The 16,109-nt window shown below is 43.1% G+C and overlaps 1 protein-coding gene across 1 annotated transcript in view; it reads left to right on the top strand.

Annotated features, from left to right (window-relative positions):
* The window catches only part of ITGA11 (integrin subunit alpha 11), a gene marked incomplete at its 5' end in the record, with an annotated part of 163,107 nt that overhangs the window by 137,020 nt on the left and 9,978 nt on the right, over window positions 1–16,109 (top strand). Inside the window, 4 exons of the mRNA XM_081337310.1 lie at window positions 9,447–9,523; window positions 15,264–15,353; window positions 15,499–15,589; window positions 15,679–15,792. Of these exons, the coding sequence (XP_081193436.1) occupies window positions 9,447–9,523; window positions 15,264–15,353; window positions 15,499–15,589; window positions 15,679–15,792 (372 nt within the window). The remainder of the gene's footprint in view (window positions 1–9,446; window positions 9,524–15,263; window positions 15,354–15,498; window positions 15,590–15,678; window positions 15,793–16,109) is intronic.

Genomic DNA, 16,109 nt, shown 5'->3' with positions numbered 1-16,109 from the left:
GGTAAATGATGGGGGACTGACCAAATGGGGTTAAGGGGGGGTTGAACTGGGAACTCTTTATAAGGTTTTAGTTTGTAGAACAATATTAAGTCCTGTCTTGTATTCCTACAACCAAGCATGTCATAGTAAAGATTCCTTTTGGACTAGATTTGGCTCCAAGAGTTTTGTCTTCCTAAGATGTGGTTTGGCGTGGGTCCTGACAGCTAAGGCAAAGAAAGAGAGAGACAAAAGAGGCCAGTATTTCATAGCCAGAAAAAGTGGGATTTATATCCATCTTAGTCCAAGCTGATTCTTTTGCTTGCAAGGAACAGCAGTTGATGGTTCTGGTCCTCCTGCTGATGGATGATATATGTGCTATCTTTCAGCTGTCCCCTCACTGGACAATTATCAGTGGAAACAGCATTTTCTCTAGCAGGAGGACAAAATAGCCATCTGCAGCTGCATTGTTTACGGCTAATAGGAGAATTAAAGTTGGTTTCCATCTTGCCATGATGTTCTTTCTGTGGTGGACCCTGGATGAGAATAGGTTGACAGGAATAACATAAAGTTTTATGAGAATCCCAAGAATTATCAGTAAAAACCAGCAGGTAAATTCAAGTGGGCTCATAGTAGAATCTACCTCTTACATGTCTCCACATAAAAATACATTCCCTTTTCTCCAAGTATTATTTTTCACAACATTTTCACTTACAAATACAAGATTGGATAATTTGTTGAGTAGCTGAGAAACCCTTGTTTCTTTACTGAAAAACCTGTCTTCTTTCTGTTTGTCCTACTCAGAAAAAGGATGTGTCAGATCAACACAGATTCGTGGCATCCTGTTAGATCTCTGCTCGTAAGCCAGGACCAAAAAAACTCAATGACTAAAACTCATTGAGATAGATGCCTTTATAAATATCCATTATATTACATGGAAGCTTGGCCAAGAGTTCGTATGCTAGGAAAAACTACATGATTTGTATCTGTGTGACCAAAGATAACTCTAGAGCCTGAAATTAAAGGCTGACTCTCTCCAGACATTGACTGAGTAATGCTGCTGAACACAAATTCCACACCACGTAATTGTAGTTGCTTTCCAAGCCAGAAGAGTTTGTTAAGAATTCAAGAACCATGAATAACTGGCAGAACAATATTAGCTTTTCCAAGTCTACGTACGTTGCCAAATAAGAAAATAATAGGTTGGCCAAGAGTTTTCCGCTGCATTAAGATGGTCTGGCATCTTAAAGGGTCTTTGGGTAGCCAGTTAAAAACTAGAAGACAAAGCCAAAGATTTTCCCCCTAATCGAGCAATTTTTTTTGAATTGGAGTTTTTTGAATGATTATTAACAGTTTGGTTCCCAGTTTCATTTCCTTTTCATTAATGACTTTTGGGGGAGATGAAAGAACACAAAGATTGGTGAAAGTTTTGGTTGTCAGGACAGGAGTCTTATCACATAAATAGCACTGTAAGGACCCATCTCAGCTAACCACCAAAGAAAGCAGAACTCTTGAAACATGCATTGCCTCAAAAGGATATTTCTTTAGGGGTCAGTGATAGTAGGGAAGTCAAGGCGAAAAGCTCACCCAAAACGTTGTTGTTAAGCAAGTAATATTCCTGCTCCCACCAAAGTCATAGGTCCATTTGAAATCCAGCCAATCCACAGGTGGCACGATGTTTGGGTAACTGGCACAGCTGGCACACATCTCAAGGTCTTCTCCAGTTTCGTTTCTCCGTAACTTATCAGGGAGACACATTCCTCATCTCAGTGGACAGAGCCAGGAGAGGAAGAATAGAAAGCGAAAGTTATCCCAAGCGAAAGTAAATCCCCCCCTCCCAGCAGAATGGCAGGCCCCACATGCAGGGAAAGCAATAAGGGTACTTTATCTTTTATGGCTTCTTCATGTTAAGGATCAATTAAAAGTTCTGACCTCCCAAAAGCCTAAACACAGATCACATTTTAGTCCAGACTATTATAAACTGTTCCAGAAGTAGCATAAAAAAGAATGCAGATTATTATTTTGTGGCCATTCTGTGCTATTTTCTTCTGAATTAAAATATTAAACAAAGTGACAATTTGAGAAACTGAAGCTGAAAAGTCTGAGAGCAGATTTTCAAAGTTCAGAGAACCAGATAAATGTATTATTCTAGTGTTTCTGATATCTGGAATTTAAGTCAGATTGTTCAGCTCCTTAGCCTTTCATGAAGTTTCAGATTGTTCCTTACCCCCCAAACATTTAGTATATGAAAATAATTTAACTAATAGTACTACTAATAACAGCAACTCCTTGAATAGTCCTATTCACCTTTGGGGGTCAGTATTGACCAACTGGGGCCACCCTGATGAAAACATTCTCCAGTCCAAATGTTGAATGCCAGGCTGCTATAATTCACCGGGAAACTGTGATAATCCTCCATAGCTGGAAGCCCTTTGAGAGGCAAGGTCTTGGGCGGCTCTGTGGGACTCCATTAAAATCAACTCATTTGCATTCCATTTGATTCCCCTCTTTTGGTAAACTAGGGTTGCTCATGTGAGCATGCTTTTTAAATTATTACTTTCGGTAATGGCAAGTTAAAACAGTTAACTTTGGAACCTGCCTTTTTTGTATGGAGGGAGGACACTTTTATTGATATGTTAAGCACTGTGGAGAAATATTAATCACTTTTTTGTTGTTTGTTGTTTCATTTCCGCTGAAAATAAACTGGAAATGACACCATCAACTTTCAGCATTTTGACAGAAATTTTGGGTGATGCAATTGTGCACACTCCCAGAATGCAAAAAAGGAGCTGGAGCTGGAATTTGCTCCCCCCTGCCATAGGCCCACACATTGGCTGTATTCTCACAACATGTTTAACTGGGTCAGTGGGATAGTAGAATGTTAATTAACTAGTAAACCAGTTATCCACTATTATCCCCAGCAGCATAGGCATATCACCCTAAATAGAGCCATGTTTGCATAGGGTTATATTAACACATCTCATCTGCTATATCGTGAGAACTGGTCCTTGCTTCTCTTGAAGTTGAGACTAGATCCTAATGAAAACAGATGTACCACCTATTTTGGTTTTATACACGTCCACCTAACCCCCTCTCAGCCCTGCTGGAGAGCATGAGTAAATGGAGGGAAGGGCTGGATCCACGGGGTTGGCTCCAAAACAAGCCCACAGATATCTGGGAGATGGAATCTGAAGAGAACTCCTCTCCAACTAGCCCCATCCTGACGGGTTTTTCTTTTTAATTCCAACTTGCAAAAACAAAATAAACACGGGAACTGAAGTGGAGCAGCTTGGAGGGCAGAATGGCCTTGCTTTGGCAAGGGTGGGGAACTGTAAAATATGCTAAGGCCAGCAAAATCCCCTCCTCGTCAACTGTATGGCACCATTAAAAGGGGGTGGGGCTTAGCTCCCCCAGTCATTGTCACCATCCTGACTTTTTCACACACACACACATCTACCGATGCTCCAGAACATCAGATATTCTAATACATGGATCTGGAGAGCGAAGGCTTGCTTTATGTACAGCAGCTTTTCATTTATTTTTAATTTTTAAAAATATTTATAAACAATATACATCAAAGCACTGAATGGCACACATGCTTTCTCCCAACCCACACACATTTATATGCAAACTATTGTAATTCAAATGTATTCAAAGCATATTTTTGGCAACCACTGGCAACCCACTCCACCCGTGGCAAATAGAAAACATTATTAAGCCAATCAAATGCGTTGAATCTTCTCCAATCTGCTGCCATCAAGATAAGGTATAAACAAAATACTTCCCAGCCATGTTTCAAAAGGCATTGCTAGCCCATCTTCAAGGGGCATTGAAGAAGCCACGGGGATGCGATGGTTGGAAGCCAGTATTGCAGGCTAATTCAACTCTCTGCCAGGAGTTCAATCCTCACTGGCTCACCAGTTGACTCGGCCTTCCTTCCTTCCGAGATCAGTAAAATGAGGACCCAGAATGTTGGGGACAATATGCTGACTTGTAAACTGCTTAGAAAGGGCTGTAAAAGCACTATGCAGTGATATATAGGTCTAAGTGCTATTGCTAGTGGTATTAAAAGAAAATTGGCTATACATGTACCCCAAGACTGTCTCTGATGTTTGTGTCACATCCTGGAGTTATGGCAGATTTATTTCCACATTGAAACCAACCTGATATTTAAAATACAATAAGGAAAATAAGATAATTATTAACCCAGTGTGAAATAGTTGGATAGAATAGTCAAAGCATTGTATGAAAGCTAACATTTCCTTTTTGCTATTTTGTAAAACGTGTTTGGTCAGGGTAGCTTGTAACTATGGAAAGAAGAACTGAACCAATCTGAGGCATCTGCTTCAGGGGACTGGTGCTGATGGGATCTACAGTAAGAAGCCCACCCATAGCACATCCGCTCCTGTGGTGCCACGAACCACTCCCTAAGCTGGCACCTATTGGCATTCTGGCCATGTAGTTTTCTTTATTGTCAGTGTTGGAGTCAAACTCAACAGCTGTTTGCATCTATTTATGTACAGGTAGAGACACAGACAGGGACGCGGTGGCTCAGTGGGTTAGGACGCTGAGCTTGTCGATCAGAAGGTCGGCAGTTTGGCGGGTCGAATCCCAAGTGCCGCGTAACAGAGTGAGCGCCTGTTACTCGTCCCAGCTTCTGCCCACCTAGCAGTTCGAAAGCACGTAAAAATGCAAGTAGAAAAATAGGGACCACTACGGTGGGAAGGTAACAGCGTTCCGTGCGCCTTTGCGTCTAGTCATGCCGGCCACATGACCACGGAGATGTCCTCGGACAAGCGCTGGCTCTTCGGCTTTGAAACGGAGATGAGCACCGGCCCCTAGAGTCGGAAACGACTAGCACGCATGTGCGGGGGAACCTTTACCTTTACCTTAGAGACACAGACAGCAAAACATTGTGAAGTGGCTCTGGCAGAACTAGAAAGTAGATACAAATGGTGGTTTAGGAGGCAAGGGCTGAAAAGTAAAGGTATCCTAAATCTAAGCTGACCCGCTTGTCTACATGATTCTAACCATGCTATTTTCTGCCCTCGTTCCACCAGCATCATCTCTCGGGATGTTTATGACTCCTGATACTGCTAACTAGAAATGGGAGTCTGCAGTAGGACTCTATAGGAATAAAAACTAGTTTTTCTTCAAAATTCACAGTGCACATTACTTATGTGGTAACACACACGTGCACATACACACACACACACAGAGACACTTGTGTGCTTTCAAATCACTGTTGCCTCCTGGCCAGTGTGTGTGTGTGTGTGTGTGTGTGTGTGTGTGTGTGTGTGTCTTGGACATAACTTACAACATTGCCTTATATTAAGAAAATGGTTTGTAAAAACTATTTTCCTAAATACTTTGTATAACATTGTGCTGTTATAATGTTTTGTAACAACAAAGAAAAGTACAATATTCTAGGTATGTTTAGATAAATAAAACAATTAATTTCACCATGAATTGCAACAAGCCAATCTTGATTGAATTGCAAAACATGACAAAGAGGTTTATGATAAAAAAAACAACCACAGATTCCAAATGAGTGCATTTGTTAATGAATCAAATAAAGAAAAGTTCAGAAAATGCAACTAACTAAAGTTCTCCCCCCCCCCTCCAATCCCTGCAGACATGCCTCCTCCCCCATAGCTTCCTTCAGGTTCCTTCTAAAAGGAAAGATCAGGCTTGGAGGTCATCATGCTCTTTTGGAGACCTTTAGTTGCTATATCAAATTGGTAGAACTTTGCATTATTCATCCCAGTAACAAGCTAGGAATCCTTATATTAACACTTTTTGCAATTATGTTATACTCTTCTTCCCTTACCCCAAATGTTAGACTTACCGCAGAGTAAGTCTACTAAGGAACAGAGTAAAAACAATCACATGGCCTACCAGCCTGGGACATTAGATGGCTCACCAGAGAATAATAGCAGAATAAGAATTGAAAGGGACCTTAGAGGTCCACTAGTCCAACCCCCTGCTCAAGCAGGAGACCCTATACTATTTTAGACAAATGCCTGTCCAGTCCCTTCTTAAAAGCCTCCAGTGATGGAGCACTCACAACTTCTGGTTGGGCCCAGAGGGTGGTGTCCCTCTGGTTGATCTCTGCCCACCAGGTTTCCGGGTGCTTCACCGGCCTCGGGCTCAGGGTAGGGGCGGGGGTGTGGCGGTAGTTGTGAGGGAGACCTTATGTACGCGGGAGGCCACCGTTGTCCAAATATCCAGGTGTGAGTCTCTCCTCCTGAGATGTGGCCCTAGGGCTCAGTTGGGCTTGCTGCTGGTGTACCTTTCACCTAGTCACGTAGAAGCAGCCCTGCCTGAGCTTCTCGACATCCTCTCCGGTTTGGTGATTGAGTTCCCCAAATTTATGATTTTAGGTGACTTCAATCTACCATCCCTGGGGGGAATCATCTGAGTTAGCTCGGGAGTTCATGGCTTCCATGACGGCCATGGACCTGATGCAAGTAATTCAGGGCCCGACTCATGGGGGAGGTCACACACTCGATTTGGTTTTTCTATCTGGACGGTGGCTAGATGATCTGGGTGGGGGTTCCCCAATTGTTATGCCCCTGTCATGGACCGATCATCATCTCCTGTGGCTGGTCATCCGTTTTGCCACTCCCCATCGTGGGGTCGTTGAATCAACAATATGGTTCCACCCTAGGCGCTTAATGGACCCTGAGCGGTTCCAGGCGGCGCTTGGGTCCCCAACTGCCGCCCTCGCTCACAGCTCGGCCGAGGCCCTAGTGGAAGCCTGGGAAAAGGCAGCCACGGAGGCACTCGACTGAGTTGTACCCATGCGGCCCCTGAGCAGGTCCCAGTGGGCTCCATGGTTCTCTGCGGAGCTCCGGGAGATGAAGCGTCGGAGACGGGGCCTAGAGAGCTGTTGGAGATCCAGCCAGTCTGAATCTGACCGATTGCGACTAAGATCCTCTATGAGGTCTTATCTCGCAGCGATGAGGATGGCAAGGTCTAATTACTTTGCTACCCTCATCGCGTCTGCAGATAATCGCCCGGCTGCCCTGTTTAGGGTGACCCGCTCCCTCCTTAATCAGGAGGTGAGGGAGGAGCCCTTGCAGGGTCGTGCCGAGGAGTTTAGCCAACATCTGTCGGACAAAATCGCTCGGATCCGGACCGGTTTGGACTCCGACTGGGCAGAGTCTGACGGTGAGGACATGGGTGGTCTTAGTGATGTTATCTGGGAGGAGTTCGATCCTGTGACTCTGGAAGATGTGGACAGGATCATGGGGAAGCTGAGTTCCACCATGTGTTTATTGGACCTGTGCCCCTCCTGGCTGGTCTATGTGGCTTGGGAGGGGACACGAGGCTGGCTCCAGGCAGTGATAACTGCTTCTTTGAGTGAGGGTATTTTTCCCACCGCCTTGAAGGAGGCGGTGGTGAGACCCCTCCTCAAGAAGCCTGCCTTGGACCCAGCTGTTTTAAACAACTATCGTCCGGTCTCCAACCTTCGCTTTCTTGCGAAGGTTGTTGAGAACGTGGTGGCGCATCAGCTCCCTTTGTTCCTGGAGGAAGCTGATTATCTGGACCCGTACCAATCGGGCTTCAGGCCCAGGTACAGCACGGAGACGGCATTGGTCACACTGGTGAATGATCTCTGGCGGGCTCGGGACAGGGGTTGTTCCTCTGTCCTAGTCCTGTTAGACCTCTCAGCAGCTTTTGATACCATCGACCATGGTATCTTACTGCAGCGTCTCAGGGGGTTGGGAGTGGGAGGCACTGTCTTGCAGTGGTTCTCCTCCTACCTCCTGGGACGTTCGCAATCGGTGTTGGCAGGAGGGCAGAGGTCGGCCTCGAGGCCTCTCGTTTGTGGAGTCCCTCAGGGGTCGGTCTTCTCGCCTCTCCTGTTCAACATCTATATGAAGCCTCTGGGTGAGATCACTCATGGTTTTGGGGTTGGGTATCATCAATATGCTGATGATACCCAGCTCTTCATCTCCACGCCAAACCACCCCAGTGATGCCCTCGATGTGATGTCCCGTTGCCTGGAGGCGGTTAGGGTCTGGATGGGGAGGAACAGGCTTCGGCTCAATCCCGACAAGACAGTGGTTGTGCGTGTCGGCTTCTCGGGAAATTCAGATTATTCCACCTCTAATTATGGGGGGTGAGCTATTACCCCCCATAGATAGGGCTCGCAACTTGGGTGTCCTCCTAGATTCACAGCTCTCCTTGGAAGATCATATAGGAGCTGTGACTAGGGGGGCCTTTGCCCAGGTTCGCCTGGTGCGCCAGTTGCAGCCCTACCTGGACCGGGATGCCTTGCGTACAGTCACTCATGCGCTCGTGACCTCTCGTTTGGACTACTGCAATGCTCTCTACATGGGGCTGCCCTTGAGGACCACGCGGAGGCTTCAGCTGGTACAAAATGCAGCCGCGCGAGTGGTGTTGGGGGTCTCCCGATACTCCCATATTACACCTCTACTCCGCGAGCTGCATTGGCTTCCAGTTGCCCTCCGGGTGAGATTCAAGGTGCTGGTGATGACCTATAAAGCCCTAAATGGCATGGGTCCGGTTTACTTACGGGAGCACCTGCTGCCGGCATCAACTTCCCTTCGTCTAGTGCGCTCCCACAGAGAGGGCCTCCTCAGGGTGCCGTCGGTCAGAGAGTGTCGACTGACGACCCCCAGGGGGAGGGCGTTCTCTGTGGGCACGCCAGACCTTTGGAACCGTTTACCGGTTGAGCTCCGGACGGCTCCTGACCTTCGCTCCTTCCGCCGTGATCTAAAAACTTATTTATTTGAATCAGCTGGCCTGGTCTGATGGGTTTGGGAATTTTAATATTAATTTTAATTAATTTTATTGTAATTGGGCTTAATATTTAATTCTATCTTAACTTTTGTACATTGTATTTTTTATTGTATTTATTGCCTTGTACACCGCACTGAGTCCTTCGGGAGAAGGGCGGTATAGAAATTAAACTATTATTATTATTATTTATTTATTTTATTTTATTATTATTATTATTATTATTATTATTATTATTATTATTATTATTATTATTATTATTATTATTATTATTCTGAAGGCAAGTTGTTCTACTGGTTGATTGTTCTTATTGTCACGAAATTTCTCCTTAGTTCTAGGTTGCTTTATTCAATTTCCATCCACTGCTTCTTCTCTTGCCTTCTGGTGCTTTCGAAAATAGGTTGTCCCCCTCCTCTTTGTGGCAGCCCCTCAAATAATGGAACACCTTGTCCTTCTTTTCACTAGACATACCCAAGTCCTGCAATCATTCTTCATATGTTTTAGCCTCCAGTCCCCTGATCATCTTTGTTGCTCTTTTCTGCACTCTTTCCAGAGTCTCAACATCTTTTTTATATTGTGGTGACCAAAATTGATGCAGAATTCCAAGTGAAGGTATTATAAAGCGGTAGTATAGTGGGTACTATAAGGGAATAGTGGCAGAAATACCTTTTAATGTCCTAAATATGTTCTGATCTCTACAGGTTGCTTTTCGCTTGGATTTTGAGTTCAAAAAGTCAATTTTCCTCCAAAACCTGGAGATATTTTTGAATGCCAGCAGGTTGGTATTTTTTTTTTACTTCTTCTATCACCCAGTCCTGATCATTTATCTTTTTTCTCTCACCCATCTCTGTTCCTCCATCATCCCCAAATTGGATTTCTCCCTCTGGGTTTACTTTTGTAACACTTTCTGGTTTCCCCTTTCTGTTGCAAGACTGCTGTCATCCATGCTTCCTCCTCAGGTGTTTGTTTGTTTTTTTTGCCATGAAAATACCGATTGGAAACGGGTGTGAAAAGTGTGGGAGGGCAATAGGCCACATGCCCTCTTCTGTCTGGAATTTTGATCTGGGCTGGGCATCATTAGACCCCTGCAAAGACCAGTTCGGCATATACCTCCAAGAATGCCAAAGCTTCATCTCAAGGGCTAGTTAAAAAGAAAGTGCTGCAAAGTAATTAGAAAATTGTGGGTATTAAAATCTGAAAAGTTTCACTTCTGAGGGAGGAATTCTACGGTGGCAGAATTAGAAGAGAACAGATCTCTACTTGGGTGGATTACTATAAAAGAATAATTTTTTCCTGGTAAAAATCAACTTCAGTCTGATGTTTAAAGGTGGGAAAAACCTGATTACTAAATTATTTAATTCTGGACTTAATTAATGGATTAACTTAATTTTTGGACTTTACAAATCATAATGTTTTCCCCTCTCTTATACTCAGTAAGTTCATACTAGTTTTGACAGCATTCTAATATATAGAGCAGACTGTATAGTGGGTAAGTGTGGATAGCTATGTGGCTTACCAGGCAGTTTGATAACATTGGGAATTTTTCCTGATGTCCATTCAAAATCTACTTTCTTAATATAAACCCCTGGTCTCTTGTCCTCTATTTTGGAACATCTCTGATCATATCTTTGCAAAGATAACCATCATGATCCCTGCAATCTCATCTTCTCCATCCTGAGCATATTCAATGGCTACAATTGTTCTTCATATGTTTTGGTTCCAGACCTCTTTTCATCTTGCCTGCTCTCTTCTGGACAAGCTCCAGTTCGTTCATCTCCTTCTAAAATATGGTGCCCAGAACTGGAGAAAATATTCTAGAAGTGGCCTCTAACGAACACAGAATTAGAGAGAGAGAATGACTTCTCTTGATCATGACACTGTTCCTTTCTTGATGCAGTCTGGGACTGCAAAAATACACTGTCTTGTGTTCAGCTTCAAATCTCCAAGACAACTAGATCCTTTTCACAACCTATACTTGTGGTTTGATCTTACTTACCTCAATGAAGAACTATGCATTTGTCTTTGTTGAAATTCATTTTGCTTTTTTTGCCCATTTTCCAGCTTGTTAAGGTACTCCTGAATCTTAATCCTATATTCCTGCATTTCCCACTCATCATTGTATCTTCAACAATTTGAAAATCAGTAATGGAAATTCCTGCTATGCCTCAGTTTCCTGTCACAAGGAAACCCTAACCTTGTTTCCCTATTCTCGGGGATTCCACATCCCATTCCTGACATTTGATGTATTCATTCATCTTCCTGTGCTCCCTTCTAGCCATCTGCAGCCATAGTTGGAAGTTCAGCAAACCCACCAATACTCGTCATTTTACATTCAAAGGGAATGAGGTCATGCTGTCATGAGTAACAGAATAACATAGTCGGAAGGGACCTTGGAGGCCTTCTAGTCCAAACCTCTGTTCAAGGAGGACACCCAATACCATTTCAGACAAAAGGCTGTCCAAGCTCTTCTTAAAAACCTCTAGTGATGGAGCACCCAGAACATCTGAAAGCAAGCTGTTCCACTGATTAATTGCTCCATCAGGAAATTTCTCCGTATTTCTAGTTGTATCGCTCCTTGATTACTTTCCATCCATTGCTTCTTGTCTTGCCTTCAGTGCTTTGGAGAACGGATTTACCCCCTCTTTTCTGTGATAGCTCCTCAAATATTGAAAGACTGCTATCATGTCACCCTTAATCCTTCTTTTCATTAGGCTAGACCAGGGGTAGGCAAGCTTGGCTCTTTTATGACTCGTGAACTTCAACTGCCAGAATTCCTGAGCCAGCTACGCTGAGGGGAAAGGGAGAGGTTTCCAAGCTGAGCCATGCTGGCTCAGGAATTCTGGGAGTTGAAGTCCACGAGTCATAAAAGAGCCAAGGTTGCCTACCCCTGGACTAGACATACCAATTCCTGCAAGCATTCATATATTTTAGCTCCATCCTCCTCTTTGGTGTTCTTCTCTGCACTCTTTCTAGAGTCTCAACATCTTTTTTATAACATGACAACAAAAACTGGATGCAGCATTCCAAGTGTGGTCTTACTAAAGCATTATAAAGCTGTACTAATATTTCATGTGCACTTGATTCTGTCCCTCTGTTAATGCAGCCTAGGACTGTGTTGACTTTTTTTTTATGGTTGCTGCACACTGCTAGCTCATATTTAAGTGGTTGTCCACTCGGGTTCGTAGTCCCTTTCACAGTTATTGCTATTGAGCCTTTATTCTACATCTGTGCATTTGTTTTTTCTTGCCTAAGTGCAAAACCATGGAATTTCATTTTGTTGGATAGGGCCCTGTGTTCTGTTGAGATCCTTCTGGATCTTGATTCTATCTTCCAAAATTATCAATTCCCTTCAGCTTGGTGTTATCTGCAAATTTGATGAGTTCCCCCTCTATTCCCTCATCTAAATCATTTATGAAGATGTCAAAGATTAATGGGCCTAAAACAGAACTTTGAGCTACCCTAGTGCATACTTCCATCCATATACGTGTAGTTTTATTAAAGACTATACATTGAGTGTGGTTGATCAGCCAGTTACAAATCTGGTGGTAATGTGCTGTAATGCTCTCTAATCCACATTTTTCAATCTTATCAAGGAGTAGATTGTGGTCTACTTTATCAAATATCTTACTGACATCCAAGTAAATTATGTCCACAGCATTTTGCTGGTTCACTAATTTAATCACTTTGTTAAAAATTGCAATAAGATTTGTTAGCCTTTGTTAGCTAACAAACCCATGTTAACTTCTGGTTATAACTTTGCTTGCCTATAGGTATTCGCAGATTTGTTGCTTATCTTTTCCAGGATCTTCCCAGGTATTGATGTCAGGTCTGTAGTTTCCTGGATCCGTTTCCCCCCACCCCACCCCCCCTTTTTTTTTAAGATGAGACCCACATCAGCTCTTTTCCAGTCCCCTGGTAGTTCCTGGTGCCCCAGGATCTTTGGAACATATGCTTCAGTGGTTCTGAGTATCGTCTTCTTTTTGGAAAATAATGAAGTGAGTTAAAGAACATATTTGCTATCCAAGAACTACCTTAGCTCAGCAGACAGAAGAGAAGGATTTTTGCACTCTCTTATTGATCAGCCTGCAGAGCCTCAACTGGCTCCTGGTGATCTCAGCAGGAAAGGAGGTTGAACAGCAACTTTAAAAGAATGGAAGTGACTGAGGAGTAGAAATTGTCTTTGGAAAAAGACTTTCTCCTTGTCTATGGAGACTCTCAGTCATCCAGGTCATGGTTGTCCCAAAGGTGTTTTTTTCAAGAGGCAACTGGACTTCCTTTGTTTTTCCTTGAAGACATTTTGCTTCTCATCCAAGAATTTTTTTAATTTCTGACTGAATGGTGGAGAATGGATTTATATTCCTTGTAAATCCTTCCATTCTCCACCATTCAGTCAGAACTGAAGAAGCTTCTTGGATGAGAAGCAAAATGTCTTCAAGGAAAAACAAAGTCAGTCCAGCAGGGGGTTGGACTAGATGACCTGCAAGGTCCCTTCCAACTTTACTATTATGATTATGACTGGACAGTTGCCTCTAGAAAAAACACCTTGGGGTTTCCTGCTTTTTCTGTTCTTATGTGTGACTCTGCAAGTCTGGCATACCTGCAAAGGGATGGAACGTCAGATCTCTGAAAAGGAGAGACATAGACTTAAAATCTTGGTGTTCTCAAAATTCAACATCTTCATTCTACTGTTCCTGCTATGATTCAAATGTGCGTACCATGTCTAGTAGACTACAATCCTTTGTCCATGTTGAATGTGAAAACTGGATATTGAAATGCAAAGGAAATTTTGTGCATCCAGAATTCCTTTATATTTCATTATATAACAATAAAAATAACATTAGAAAAAAAGAAACTGGATATATAAATTACTTTCTGAGATGCTCGGAAGTTAAAAATTTCTCCTGGGAATGGGCAGTTTGTCCAGTTCCACTACAGAACAATGACATTCTGCTGATTCCTGGGCAGCTCCCAGAGGTTTGATTTTGCCTTTGGAAATGTTTTCACATTAGATGGATTTGCTGGCAATAAATACCATTTCAGACCCAAATGCATTGCTTGAGATGGCACTATTATGAAACAGAGTTTTGGTTTCTTAAAAAGTTCACCCAGTTTACAAGCTCAGGCAAGAGCAGTATTAGCCTTGCCATTCACCTACAGGGAATTAATGTACAATCTTCCTGGAAGTGTGTGACAGCAGGCAAACAGCTGTTTGTAACCATCTCCTACTCCCAGACCCAAACTTATCTGGGGAAAATACTCAGCCGATGATATACAAAATGCCTTGTTATAATTTGAAAGCAGCACAATAATACATGCAAACTGTTGCTACCAGTGAAACAAACCATGGGACATTTAAACCATGGAACTAAGGATTGGATTTGATAACCCCTGAGTTTCCTTCTAATTATATGCTTAAGCAACAGAGATTCACAACACTGAGCATTTTTTCCAACTTGGAGAGTAGCTATCCTTTATTTTTATTCTGCCTTTCAGGAATAAAAACACACAAGGGAAGGCAAACATAAGGCTGAAAATGAGTTTTCCCATCAGAGCTAAAAGAAAGAGAATATTTATATCCAGTTTCGGCTGATCTGTTTCCAATTTTTTCTCAGATTCTAGACATTATTTCTTTTTCACACAGCATAACTGAAGCTGGAAGAGGCAAACCACCTCCATACTGTTGCCAGGAAAACATGTGTTAATGATGTCCCCAGAAGCTGCAGATTAGTTTTTAAATTGAATGCAATTTTTATATCACTCTGACCATGAGCATGCTTTTACTTCCAAATTTGTCTCTTTCCTAATAAGAAAAGTTGGTGTGTTTAAGTTGCAACTCCCTAGCTGCATTTGCTGAAAAAATAGCAAGTCAAGCAAATTGCAGAGATGGAAAAGATCCCAGGATAGTATCAAATCCATAATTTCAGCCAGTGGTGGGAAAAAACACATTTTTCTCCCTGCTTCAGCTAGGAATGTTGACTCATATGAAGCAAATATCAGCTTTGACATGTCTGTAATGCGCCTATTACAGCACTGGCAAAGGAATACTCTGTCTGCTGCCAAAATCACCAAGACTTCAGTTTGACAAAAATTGCTACCCTAGGGAAGGAGACCAGAGCAAATATATGCATTAAGTGCACAAAGGGAAAACTGAGCTGAATAGGTTGATGGGTGTCTGTTTGTGAGTCTAACAGCTCATAGTAAAAGTCAGCGAGGTCCCCAGTAAGGCAGGGATCCCCAGCCCCCAGTCCGTGAACCAGCACCGGTCTGCAGCATGCCAGAAACAAGCGAAGCTCCATCCACGGGATGCAGGCAGCACACGAAACCACGCTCCCCCCAGTCCACGGAAAAACCTCTCTCCATGGCACTGGTCCCTGGTGCTGAAAAGGTTGGGGGCCGCTGCTGTAAGAAGTCAGTGTTTCCCCTAGGAGATGTAGCTATCACTTTATGGCCGATCAGCATTGTACCTTTCTTATGGGATGGCCCCTAAATGGATCTCTGGTTCCATTTTTACATTCTAGTGACAGTGAAGAACAAGAAAGCACGAAAGAGGACAATTCTGCTCTCCTCAAGTTTCAGCTGAAATATGAAACTGATCTCCTTTTCACCAGGTATTCTGCATATGTATTGATTGAGTTTTGCACTGCCATAATTCATCATTCTGAAAATGATGATGTGTTCTGTGTGTTCAGACCTTCTGAGCAGTGGGATCCATTTTTATTTTGATTGGGTTCTCCTTTTTTTGCTGCTCTTCAGGGGTTCCAGCCAGAACTATTATGAGATCGAACCCAACAATTCTCTACAGACATACGATAGAATCGGCCCACCATTTAATTGCACTTTTAAGGTAAATTCATTTTTTGTTCTAAGCAATACATTGGCAATGGGAGATGGCTTCTTGCAGAAGAGGGTCACATGCTACCTTTTTCCCTTCAGCTACAAAATCTGGGCCTCTTCCCTGTAGATGGGATAGTTATCAAAATCACAGTCCCAGTGGCCACACGAGGAGGGAATCGCCTTCTGCAGCTAACAGGCTTCCATGGACCAGAGGTATAGTAAGAGTTCCTACTTGCTATTTTGGTATTAGAAAACCTCAAGATTGAACGATCAACCAGGCACCTCAAGAGAAAGCACATCATCTACCCAGCTAATGAATGAAGGGAGAAAACCTCTCAGGTGGGCACATGGACTTGTCTCCTTAGTAATAGGGTACCCTCCTGCTACAGTTTCCCCAGTTGTTTAGTTTAGTTTTTTGTGTATAGTGTGATGGTTCATTTTATCATTCCATGTAGTAAACACATTCAAACATTAAGTTAACTAAGTAATCAGATTGAATGGTATGAATCCAGCCATGTGATCCTTTCTCA

This window comes from Vipera berus (assembly GCF_964194415.1).
Source record: "Vipera berus genome assembly, chromosome: 12".
NCBI classification, from domain to species: domain Eukaryota; kingdom Metazoa; phylum Chordata; class Lepidosauria; order Squamata; family Viperidae; genus Vipera; species Vipera berus.
The sequence above is the reverse complement of the archived record's forward strand: the minus strand, read 5'-3'. Positions and strand labels throughout refer to the sequence as shown.